The 13,252-nt window shown below is 28.7% G+C and overlaps 2 protein-coding genes and 1 pseudogene across 2 annotated transcripts; all 3 read right to left on the reverse strand.

The window, feature by feature from the left end:
* Window positions 1-885: 885 nt before the first annotated feature.
* On the reverse strand, window positions 886-2,185 carry LOC124914380 (lichenase-like). Its single transcript, XM_047454918.1, has 2 exons — window positions 2,090-2,185; window positions 886-2,001 (listed from the first exon to the last, which is right to left on the reverse strand). Exons 1-2 carry the CDS (start codon window positions 2,142-2,144, stop codon window positions 977-979), a joined length of 1,080 nt encoding a protein of 359 aa, XP_047310874.1. The 5' UTR covers window positions 2,145-2,185; the 3' UTR covers window positions 886-976.
* A 3,946-nt stretch (window positions 2,186-6,131) lies between these two features.
* LOC124915573 (lichenase-like) lies at window positions 6,132-7,145 on the reverse strand. The gene has a single exon (XM_047456324.1). It carries the CDS (start codon window positions 7,119-7,121, stop codon window positions 6,132-6,134), a length of 990 nt encoding a protein of 329 aa, XP_047312280.1. The 5' UTR covers window positions 7,122-7,145.
* A 2,512-nt stretch (window positions 7,146-9,657) lies between these two features.
* Window positions 9,658-10,636, reverse strand: LOC124916393 (annotated as a pseudogene).
* Between the last annotated feature and the right edge of the window lie 2,616 nt (window positions 10,637-13,252).

Raw genomic sequence — 13,252 nt, forward strand, 5'->3', positions numbered from 1 at the left:
TATCATTTATTTTTTTATCTATTATTTTTATTTAATCTAATCATATCTTTTATACCAAATAAAAATAAAATAAAATTTACTTTTTACTTTTTACTTTTTCTTTTGACAATTTTTAAAATTGATTATGATTGTGATAATGATGTGACAAAATACTAATTTTCAAATAATTTTATGTAGATGACATAAACACTCTTTTAAGTTTAGTGATAAATATTTTTATGTCTTTGTGAGAGTTATTTTTAAAATTTATCTCTCTCTATATATATTAAATTTTAGGAAGGTAGCCTTCATTTAAGATTTATTTTTATATTTGATGTTAAGGTAAGATCTATCCTATAATAATAAAAAAAATAGAAAAAAAACTTGGAGTCAATCCGCAATCCATGGAGTTGACATGTACATATAAATTGTTTATACAACATTATTGATGTTACTTTTTTTTAGAACATGATTTAAATTCAATCTCAACATATATAGAATTGGTCATATGAATCAATTAAATAAAAATCCTAGGTAATGCTTTTGGCCTTAGCTCATAAATTTTCTATCTACTCCCCCACATTATTTAATATAGATAGAGATAGTGAGATATGGAGTCTTAATCAACTCCGCTTACATCATGCTTATCAATTATTTTTCCTCTTAATTATATTAATTAATTCTATTTGCACAAACTAAATTTGACTTGGAGATCAAATTTTAGAGATAATTTCAAAATCTTAACTACAATCAATTTGTTATTCTACCATTTTTGTTTTGGATTGTAAGGAAAATAAATAGTTCAACTTTATTCAATATTTTTTTAGATGGTTTACGGTATAAAGAAATGGTTGAACTCTAGGAGTACATTTTTTGTAACCCATTACAAGTTTACGACAAGTTATAATACTTTATTGCATGTTTTTATTTTATACTTAAAGAGAGTTCTTCAACTTTTAAACATTACACTTATTGATTAAACGAACAAGAGAATACTTCAAATTTCACTCCTGAGACCGGTTGACGTCGAATTGGTTTCCGCTTCAATAGGAAGATCCCAAATACTTTCCGACCCAAAGTTTAACGGATATTTCGGCTGCTTATTTGGAGAAAACAACCCGAAATGTTTTTCCAACTCAGGTTGTTTATTATTCTCATCAAACATAGCAAACAAATAAGTCTCTATGGCACTATTTGGCCTCCTTGGTGTCCCACCCTTGACATGTTGAACCAAATTAGTTAAATATGTTCTAGCATTGTCCGTGGACGCTCCAAAATCCCCCGCCGAAGGCCAACCGCTCTCAGAAACCACGATGTTAAGCCCCGAGCCTCCTCCAATTCTCCCGAGGGCCGCATAAACTGCATCCAACATGGCGTCAAAGAGGTTTCTATATCCAAACTGACCATCCTGGACCACCACGTTCGGTGAAGTGAATATGGCGTATGATAGTTGAATATCGCGCGGGTTCCCTTTGTAACTAAAGTAAGTGTAGATGTTTGCGAGTAATGGCGAGTTTGTTTGCGATAAGAAACCGACGATGGGGTCCAAGTACCACCTTATATCGTTTCGAAAAGCTCCTGCCGAGGGAGGGAATGAGTTGCCTATGAGTGTCATGTCGATCGCGGTTGAGACCTTAATCTGGTTTTGCAAACCGGCTGAAGCTATGGCATTGTAGATATTCCTCATGGCTGGGAGAACGAATTGGGCCGGACCACCTCCGAACGGGCTGACCTCATTTCCAACCGCGATGTAACGGAATTTAACACTTGGCCAGAAGTTTCTAATGTTCTTTTGAACCCATGAATTTGCATTAGCTTGGTTCGAAGCAAGGTTTTGAAGATCTGAGTTTGGAACTCCTAAAATGACTTCAATGTTTGAACCTCTTAGAGCTTGGAGAGCCGCTTGATTTGGATCGTAAAGTCTCATCCGTCGGATGTTGCGTTGTTGATACAGGGTTATGACTTCGGGTGCAGATGGTAAGTTGTTGCCCATCATACCATAGCATACCCCAGTTTGTGCTTCTGTCCAAACAAATTATTAAGATATTAAATATATATATTAACATGCATTAATTTTATTATCATATATAAAACACATGATAATTAAAACCTGCTACGCCCAATATTGAGACTAGGGTTCCAAGAAGAATAAACACGAAAGCCATGGAAGATCTGTAACTTGAGCAGCAAGAATAATCCAAGGCAACCATATGCATAGAATTGAAATATTTCACAACATTATTATTGCTAAGAGGCTATTTAAATAGTCATCATTTTCCGTATTTTAATATTATTATTAATTATATATATATATATATATATATATATAATAAATTGTTGAATAACATTATTGCAGACCCAGACAGGCACTTGACTTGTTCAATTGAGGTTGATAATCGATCACATCGTGTAATTAATTGGTTTCATATATCGTGTTTTTTTTTTTTTTTGCTAGAATTGGTTTGATGTTTGTAACTCTCTTTTTGTATTATTATTTTATTGAAACCATGTATGAAATAAATAAAATTAGTTAAAGATAAACTTTAATTAGAGTGCCTTTTTGGAAACATTAATTGTTGCAACATATTTGAGATGTTTTGATTAAAATGCTTATAATAAATAGTCATGAAATTACACATATATTATTCATTAAAATCTTTAAATAAAATATAAGGTTGGTAATGACTAATTGTTATGTTATGCCTCAAAGAAAAAATAACTGACGTGAAAAAAGAAGAATTTTGAAAAGAATATGCTAATTATGATGAGTCACGTCCATGACTAAATTAACTTGTTAGATGTCACACGCAAGTATTAATTTCAAGCAGCCTATTTGACTAAAGATCACATTCCAAACTTATCCGCTTTGTACATTTAACTTCTGTTTTTTTATAAATAATTTATAGAAGTCTATGTTCACAATGTACAATTAACTCGTTTTCTTTTTAAGGAACACAATATTTATTATTGTTAGTATGGATAATAGTGGAGCGGATATGAATGGAGATGGAATATATTTCGTCTCGTTTTAATTGGATAGTTTTCATGGACTATCTATTTTCATTTCATTCGATTTTTGTGGAATTCTTGTGGGTACTATTTATAATATATTCTCAATAATTATTATTTTTTTAAATTTTTTATAGTATATATAATGTAATATATTATATAAAATCATATTATTATAAAAAATAAATATAGATGATGTTATACATTTTTTTTATTAATGTTTAAGAGTCAAGACGAAATTGGGACGGGACACAAATACCCTTCTTGTTCAATTATAGATAGATGAAAATTAAAAAACTATAAAATAATTAATGTTCGTGGTTTGAAATTTTGTTCACATGCTAAGGTTTGTGGTTTGAAATTTTGTTCACATGCTAATATATTCTCCTCAAGTCTTATCTATTTAATTTGTATTTCATTCTTATATATATTAATTAATTATATCTAAACCTAATAATGATGTATATTTATTACAAATAGGCGAGACTCAATAAATAGTCTTGGCTTTTGGTCATTAATTTGATATATAGCCGCCCCACTATTTGTGATGGATCGTAATTTTTTTAATAAACATGCCTTTATATATTCATATTTGACTAACTATTTGAATTTTCTTACTCATGCCTAGATATATAGATAAATAATTAATTAAGCATATATAAAGAAGTTCAGTAAACATATCCATCATTTTTTTTTTCCGTAATTGCTTTTTCTAATTTTTCTTTATTTAATAACTACTATAGCAAAATGATAATTTAAAAAATGCAAAAGTAACATACAAATTTGAGAAAGCATATTATAATAATACACAGTTCTTGTACAATAATTACTTTAATTAAGTCAGTTATCTCTTATTTCTTTTCTCCCTACTTGTATTTTTTTAACATGGTTGACTAATTACAACTAGATAGGAGGATATTTAAATTATTATAAATATCCGTGAAATACTCTAAAAAAATACAAAGGAGATGATCGGCCTCATTTGTGATCCAAAAAAAATATATATTATCTTGAGTACTCCCACAAGCTGTTACTTCAAATGAGGTAAGCATTTTTAAATTTCTTAGAAGTCACAAAGTTAATTAAATTTTTAAAAAAATATTTTATTTAAGTGAGCCTTTATACTTTTGTTCACGAAGGAAACTCATATCTATTCTTGAGAACCTTTGTGCTGGTTAATCTCTTGATATTTGTAATATATCTTGGAGAATGTTTGTGTTTAACAATTATGGAAGAATAGAATAGGAGGTCTAATTTTAATTCTTAAATTTGAACCATTATAAATTTATAATTCTTAATTTTATTATTTTTATCTCATAATTTTAATTTTAATATTTAATTTTTATATATTTTTCAAATAAAATATCTTATTATTTTATAATTTACATGATAATGGTGTTCAACCTATAACTTTTTTTTAATTTAGAATTTTAAAATGGCAATCCTATAATCTATAAATATATATATATATATATATATATATATATATATATATATATATATATATTTAGGAATTTTAATTTTGAACCATTATTTCTTTTTCAAATTTAAAATTTAAAATGTTTATGTTTTTTTTTTTAATTTAAAAAATTAATATGTCAAATAGATATTTTTCTTAATAATAATACGACCTTAAACAAAAATTTTGAAGAACTCATATTTTTGATAATATATATTAAAATTATATTTATTAAAAATTTTAAACTTAAGAATTGAAATTGAATTATAATTTTATAGTTTTTTTTTATCATATAAATTAAGAGAAATGATTAGGTGAGAGAAAAAATCAAATAATTTTTCTCTTTTCTCTCTTTCTTCTTTTTTTACATTTTTCAACAAATGAAGATGATGTGAAGTTATTCCCTCACCAAATTCTCCATCTCTATCACTCATCATAAATTAAATTATAAATAAGTACCCATTCATAACCAATATCAGTTACACTCATACATACCTACCTTTAAGGAATTCTTAAATTAGTAAAATTTACACAATTGTAAATTTAAGATTATAAAATTTTACTAGTTTAATTAATTTATTTTTCAATAATTTATATAAACTCTCTAATTTTTTTCTCTTGTTTTATTCCTTATTCCTTACATTGATTTTAATTTTTGCCTTTTTAAAATGTCAAAATTAATTTGTGCCTAAACTAATATTCTTCTTTTTTACAATATATTGATATTTTAAAATTTGTGTAAGTTTTCTTAGCCCATTCATATTTTCAATCTCCTTACAGGGCTCCTTTATTTACAGCCCATATTATTAGTTTAAAGATCAAAACAATAAAAAGAAATGAGCCATAAAATTACCCATGGCCCGATGGCAAAATCAGACTCCAAATTTAAGTTCATATTCATTTCCGAAGAAGGACTTGTTAGTGTGTTTTTCATTAATTTTACTTTTGTCATAATTTTTATTTGTATATTAAGTACCATTTTTTTATTCTGACAATTATCCAAATAAATGAAAAATAAATTGATAGTTAAGTATACATGACATTACAGATTTGTAAGATAATCCACTTGTATAGATTATTTGTGTAGTTCGTTATTTTTTTTTAATTTTTTTTTTTTTGTTAAGAATTTGTTTTCTTTATCAATATTATTTGGGGATTGATTGGATTGAGATAAATGAAAGAATATTAAACAACAAACTCATTTAGTGAGATTTTTTAAAGTTTTTTATTATCCCCTAACCCTGATTCAGAGTGACAAACCAACTATTTCAGCGGAGTAAATAGTTGAACTTTTTGACGGTGTGAACATTGGTTGAAGAGTTAATATTTGATGTCATTTATTTTTTATGTCTTTATTTCTCTTTATTGTCTAGTTTGTGCTCAAACGACTTTCTTTGAATGAAATAAAATTATTTAAAAAAAATAATTGTATGATACAAGAAGAGACCGATTATTAAATTTAAGTATGAGTTGTTAATTATGACATTTGAATATATATCATGTATCATATAATAAGTTTTTCAAATAAGGCACTACTAGCTTTATAGAAATTGAGTTTATTCTAAATATAGAGTACATTTATTTTGAACAGGTTAATTATAACATTTATTCAAGACTAGAAGAAAGTTCTTAAGCTTTGAGCATTACAATTATAATATTAATATTACAAACACATGTAATTCCTTCAAATTTCGCTCCACATCCGACTAGTTGACGTCGCATTGGTTTCACCGTGAAGATCCCCGACTCTTTCCGCCCAAAAGTTCAACGGATATTTCGGTTGCTTATTCGGGTAAAAAACTCCAAAATTCCTTTCAATTTCGGGATTTTTGTTATCTTCGTCAAACATTGCAAAAAGATAAGTCTCTATTGCCTTGTTTGGCCTCCTCGGAGTTCCTCCTTTCACGTGTTCAACCAAATTAACATAGTACGATCTAGCGTTGTCCATCGAGGCTCCAAAATCCCCTGCGGACGGCCAACCGCTCTCCGAAACCACCACCTCCAACTGGGATCCACCTCCGACTCTCCCGAGGGCCGAGTAAAGTGCGTCCAACATGGCATCAAAGAGATTTCTATACCCGAATTGCCCGTCCTGAACCACAACATTCGGTGCGGTAAATATGGCGTAAGGAAGTTGAATGTCATGAGGATTTCCCTTGTAACTAAAGTAAGTGTAGATGTTTGCGAGTAAGGGCGCGTTTGTTTGCGCTAAGAAACCGACAATGGGGTCCAAATACCACCTTATATCGTCTCGAAAAGCTCCGGCCGAGGGAGGGAATGAATTGCCTATGAGTGTCATGTCGATCGCGGTTGAGACCTTAATATGGTCTTGTAAACCGGCGGAAACTATGGCATTGTGGATATTCCACAAGGCTGGGAGAACGAATTGGTTAGGACCCCAAAACGGGCTGACCTCGTTTCCAACCGCGATGTAGCGAAAGTTAACACTTGGCCAGAAGTTTCTAATGTTGTTTTGAACCCATGAATATGCATTGTCTATGTTTGCAAGGCTTTGGAGATCTGAGTTTGGAACTCCTACAATGACTTCAATGTTTGAGCCTCTTAGAGCTTGGAGAGTCGCTTGATTTGGATCGTAAAGTCTCATCCGTCGGATGTTGTGTTGTTCATAGAGGGCTACCACTTCGGGTGCAGATGGTAAGTTGTTGCCTACCATACCATAGCATATCCCCGTTTGTGCATCTGTGGAAACAATAAAATAAAATAAACATTTGTTATTATAGCGAAACAAAACGGTTAATGATTGCGATTAGAGTTGGGCCGAAACCTGCTACCCTAGCGATTGCGACTAGGGTTGCGATAAGAATAAGTATAGAAGCCATGGAAGATCTATAACTTGAGCGACAAGGTTGGATGGTAACTATGGTGGACTTAAGACAATAAATGGATAATCTTACTACATTGTCACGAGGCTCATTAAATAGTGGGATGAGATTCAATAACTTATTATTATATTGATTTTATTTGGACATATTCATTTTGGATTTGAGTTTAAAGAAAATAAAAACTTCTAAATTAAAGTGGGACTAATATATATTGCACTAGCTTCTCTTTAATATAAAACGGATATAGTTGTAAATTTGTAATAGTTTATTACAAATAGGCTTAGACTAGACTAGGCTAGGCTTAATTAATAGTCTTGGCCTTGGTACATTAATTTGCTAGCCGCCTCCATTAGTTAATTATGGTGATGATAATAATAAATAAGATTTGATAATGATATGGGTTATTGCATATTGACCTAACTACTTGCATATGGCTGTTACATGCATGGATAAGATAAATGAGATTAATTAACCTATATAAAAAATTACATGCAGTAAGCCTAATACGACCTACCCAACATTTTTAGCCGCCATTATTTCTTTTTCCTAGTTGGATTTCTTTTTCCTAGTTGGATTTCTTTTATTTATTTATATATTTTGGGTTATTTGATGTAACATGGACATTAATCCTTTTAGACCATCTTCAATCGATCAACAAAACTAAAACCCAAAACTCGCAAACTAAAACCCAAAATGCGTTCCTTCATTTTCTTTCTCCAAAAATTCCATATTGAATGCATAATTTAATCAAATTGTTGTAAGAGACCCTTCAAATCTATTAACATTTTAATTTTTATACTTTAAATTTATTAACATTTTAATTTTGATATTTAACTTTCTATATTATTTATTTTAAACATTTAATTCAGTCCTTTAACTTTAATTTAAATAAATTTTTATTTTTATATAAAATTTAAAAATACATTACAATTTATCACATATATCTTTTTTTTTAATTTGTGTTTTTGTAAATTTTGAATTTATAATGAATTTTTATAATTAAATTATAATCAAATTTAAAATAATGGGGTGATATTAAAAGATTGTGATATAATTTATAAAATTGTAAAATATATGGGGTGATATTATAAAACTATAAAAGTTGATATAAAAATTATATTGTAAGAATATTCTTTTAGGTTTGAGAATGAGTTTTTCGTTGGAGAAGAATTACAGTTTGATGTGATATTTACACCAAAATAATTTTAAAAATGTATTTTTCGATTTAAAATGGTCTTAGGCTATTAGGTAGCTATGAGTATAAATTCATTTCTCATTCTCTCTACATGGATGATAATTTTCTCTCATTAAGATTATCCAAATATCTGTCAAAGCTCTTTATTATCAATTTTGTTAATTGTTTTTGTTTTCGATTTTGTTTCCATACATATTAATATTAATATTAATATTAATATTAATATCAATATTTGGGATAAATTTTATAATAAACCATATTATTAGTTTAAACTTTAAAAATCAAATAAAAGTTATTTCAAAAAAAAAAGAATAGACCAAACAAAAACAATAATTATAAAAAACGTAGCCATAAAAGTACCGAATGGCCCAAATCAAACTCCCAAGTCTAAGTTCATCTTCCTTTCCGAAAACTTCAAATATGGAAGACTTGTTAGTGTTTTTTATTATTTTTATTTTGTCACAATTTCTATTTATATTTAGTAGCTTTTTCCTTTTTTACTTTAAAAATGATCCAGAATATTAAAGGAAAATAAATTGATCCATAAGTACATGATCAAACATTCCAGAAATAAAAAAATAAATTAAAGTACTTACATTAAAATAAGAAAGGAGAAAACAAATGAAAGAGAAAAATTATATAGCTCGAAATCATCTTATCGAATAAGAAAGATCCTCCCTTACGAGATTCTCTTTGTCCCTCTCACAGGGGAGGCAAATACATATTAAATTTTTTTTTTTTGACCATTTTACCCCTCCTCCTTGCGAGGGACGGGGATCCCATAAAAGGATCCCTTACTGATATCGAAATATGGATGGTTAAACCTGACGGGTGACCATACCGCTTATCAGTCAAATATGATAGCAATATAAAAAAATTATTGAATAAGATGAACTTGAGAAGTGATAAATAAATTTCAATAATTTAATGATATTAGGAGATACTATTGAGATTTGAGTTCTTATGAGATTTGTATATCATGTATCAAAGATCTTCAAATAATGGTAAAAGAAAGAAAGAGGCAATCCAATCTTTATAGAAATTGATCGAGTTTATTGAAAATAAATGCTTGAACTTATAGAGTACATTTTTTAAACAAGTTATTGTAATAAGGTTTTCAACTTAGGCATTGCAATTATAATATTGTTACAATTTACAAACACAATATTCCTTCAAATTTCGCTCCACATTCGACTAGTTGACGTCTCATTGGTTTCACTATGATGATCCCCGGCCCAAAAGTTCAATGGATATTTGGGCAGCATATTCGGGTAAAAAACTCCAAAATTCCTTTCAATCTCGGGATCTTTATTATTTTCGTCAAACATGGCAAACAGATAAGTCTCTATAGCCCTGTTTGGCCTCCTCGGAGTTCCTCCTTTCACATGTTGAACCAAATTAACGTAGTACGACCTAGCGTTGTCCAACGACGCTCCAAAATCCCCCGCGGACGGCCAACCGCTCTCCGAAACCACCACCTCCAGCTGAGACCCACCTCCAACTCTCTCGAGGGCAGCATAAACCGCGTCTAACATGGCGTCAAAGAGATTTTGATACCCGAATGGCCCGTCCTGAACCACAACATTCGGTTCGGTAAATATGGCATAAGAAAGCTGAATGTCTTGAGGGTTACCCTTGTAACTAAAGTAAGGGTAGATGTTTGCGAGCAAGGGCGCGTTTGTTTGCGCTAAGAAACCGACAATAGGGTCCAAGTACCACCTTATATCGTCTCGAAAAGCTCCGGCCGAGGGAGGGAATGAGTTGCCTATGAGTGTCATGTCGACCGAGGTTGAGACCTTAATCTGGTCTTGCAAACCAGATTATGGTTGGGAGAACGAATTGGTTCGGACCCCAAAACGGGCTGACCTCGTTTCCAACCGCGATGTAACGAAAGTTAACACTTGGCCAGAAGTTTCTTATGTTGTTTTGAACCCATGAATATGCATTGTCTATGTTTGCAAGGCTTTGAAGATCTGAGTTTGGAACTCCTACAATGACTTCAATGTTTGAACCTCTTAGAGCTTGGAGAGCCGCTTGATTTGGATCGTAAAGTCTCATCCGTCGGATGTTGTATATTTTATACAGGGCTACCACTACGGGTGCAGATGGTAAGTTGTTGCCCTGCATACCATAGCATATCCCAGTTTGTGCTTCTGTTGAAACAAGAAAATAATATTAGAACGCTACATATTTATTATTTTTATTATTAGAACGAAATAAAATGTTTAACGATTGCGATTAGAGTTGAAGCGAAACCTGCAACCCTCGCGATTGCGACTAGGGTTGCGATAAGAATAAGTATAGAAGCCATGGAAAATCTGTAACTTGAGCGACAAGGTTGGAAGGAAACCATTGAGGAACTAAGGCAATAAATAGATAATCTTACTCATTAAATAATGTGATGATCAGATTCAATAACTTATTATTATATATCAATTATTTGTTGGATGTCATTATTGCAGAATATTGACTCAAACTCAATTTATTTCAGTTCTAGTTATTTTCAAATAAAGCCTACCTTGCATGTTGATGATCATATCTGTAATTTTCTAATATAAGCATTTCATTTCATTTTTCTGGTTTACAATATATTATTGATAGATGAGTAAGACTAGATTAAATTATATCAAGCAAACTAGTTGACTAAACAATTAACCTGGGAGGGTGGTTTCCCAAACTGTGTTTTAAATTTATTTTAAAATGTAAATAAAATAAAATAAAATTTAAATCTTATCTGCTTATATCCTAGTTAGGACTTGTTTGACTTTTTTTTTCTTTAAAGAATTTTATTATTTAGATTTGACATATGCCTACTTTTTTTAATAATTAGATTATCTGAGATAAATTATTCTTATATTAATTTTGATTTGATATAAATTTATATATACCTTATAATTCTTCTAATAGATTAAGTTTTTCTATTAGAATTTCATTTAAAACTTCTAAATTAAAGTGGGGCCAATCTATATCGTGCATTCGTGCTAGCTTCTCTAAATGGATTTAATTCTAATAGTTTATTACAAATAGGCTAAGCTTAATAAATAGTCTTGGCCTTGGTCCATTAATTTGCTTTTATTAATTATGGTAATGATCATGATAAATAAATAAGATTATAATATATATGGGTTATTGCATATTGACCTAACTACTTGCATATGGCTTATACATGCATAAGATAAAAGAGATTATAATTAATTAAACTTTTATAAACAAGTTTCATGGACCATAAGCCTAATAAGACCTACCCAACATGTTTTATCCCTCAATATTTATTTTTATTTATTTATTTGGGGCTGGTTTGATTAAGCATTATTCGAGTTTTAGTAGCTCCTATTATTCTTTTTATCTGGTTACAGCTCTGTTTGGATGAAAATTCTCTTTCTCATTTGGATAATCCAAAAATTTGTCAAAGCTCTTTATTATCATCACATATCTTTAATTGTTATTATTTTCTAAGTTTGTTTTGAAACATATTAATATATAAATCAGAGATAATTTTTTTAATAAATTATGAATGTGGTAACGAATAACTATTTTTTTATTACAATGCCTTTGATCTGTATTCACCTCTCAATCAACGTACCAAATTAATTCAAACTAATACATCATTATAGTCATTAAATTGTTTATAAATAACCGAGTCAACAAAATATATGATTGATGTTTATATAAATATATATTAACTTAAAATTTTATTTTTTAATCATTTTAATAATATTTAATTTGTTAAATATTAATTATATATATATAAGAAATATGTACATATATAAAAATAAGATAGTTTATTTTTATTATTGTTTTTGGTTAATGTTAAATATCATATTTTTTTAAGTAATTCAATTATTAAATTCCATTATTTTATTTTTTAATTATTGTTTATCTATTTTTATATTTATCTAGTTAATAAATTGTATTAATTTTAAATAATTATTTTTTAATATTATTTTTAAACTTGATTTTTTTTGAAATTTATTTAATATATATATTTTTTAAATGGTTATTTTTTTAGTGTTTATTTATTAGTATTTTTATTTAATTTAATTTTTTATCACGAAATGGACTTAATATCTATTATAAAATAATGTACTAAAGCGGGATTAAAATTTTATCTGAAAAATAAAACCCGAACAGAAGCGCGCTGAAATAGGCTTTTATCTAGGGTTTTTTTCTAGGCCCATTTACATTTCAAGTTTTCAGTTGTGGCCCATTTACTTAAAATTTCAGAATCTAGATTTCAAGTTTAACTAAAGACCTAATGGCCCAATAATACTATTAATACGAGCCCTATATCAGACTCCAAGACCAATGTCATTTAAGACTAAGGCCCAAGATGTTATTTTTTTGTAATAATAATATTTTTCAACTGTTTTTATATTTGGGCCCAAAAATTTTTTTTTGTATTTAAATATTTTTTTTATATATGTTTTGCTTTTATATTTATAATTATATTGAAATAACTTTTATATTAAATACAACAAATTTAAAAGGGTAAGAGTTCTAAAATAGTAAAATTATATTATTATAATAGTTAATTTTGATATTTTAACAACATATTTCCAAAACCCTCAAACATATTTATTTATACACTCAACTTCTTGTCTGATTACAAATAATTTTTCATTTTGTTCAATTAAAATAATCTTATATATATATTATAAATTAAGAAACATAAACAACTAGCTATATTTTTTGTAACAAATGATTCCATTATGTACTTTTTAAGTTTTTAGGGACCCATTTAGTAAATTTTATATTGCAAATTCAGTT

The sequence above is a fragment of the Impatiens glandulifera genome, chromosome 9 (genome assembly GCF_907164915.1).
Source record: "Impatiens glandulifera chromosome 9, dImpGla2.1, whole genome shotgun sequence".
Classification (NCBI taxonomy): domain Eukaryota; kingdom Viridiplantae; phylum Streptophyta; class Magnoliopsida; order Ericales; family Balsaminaceae; genus Impatiens; species Impatiens glandulifera.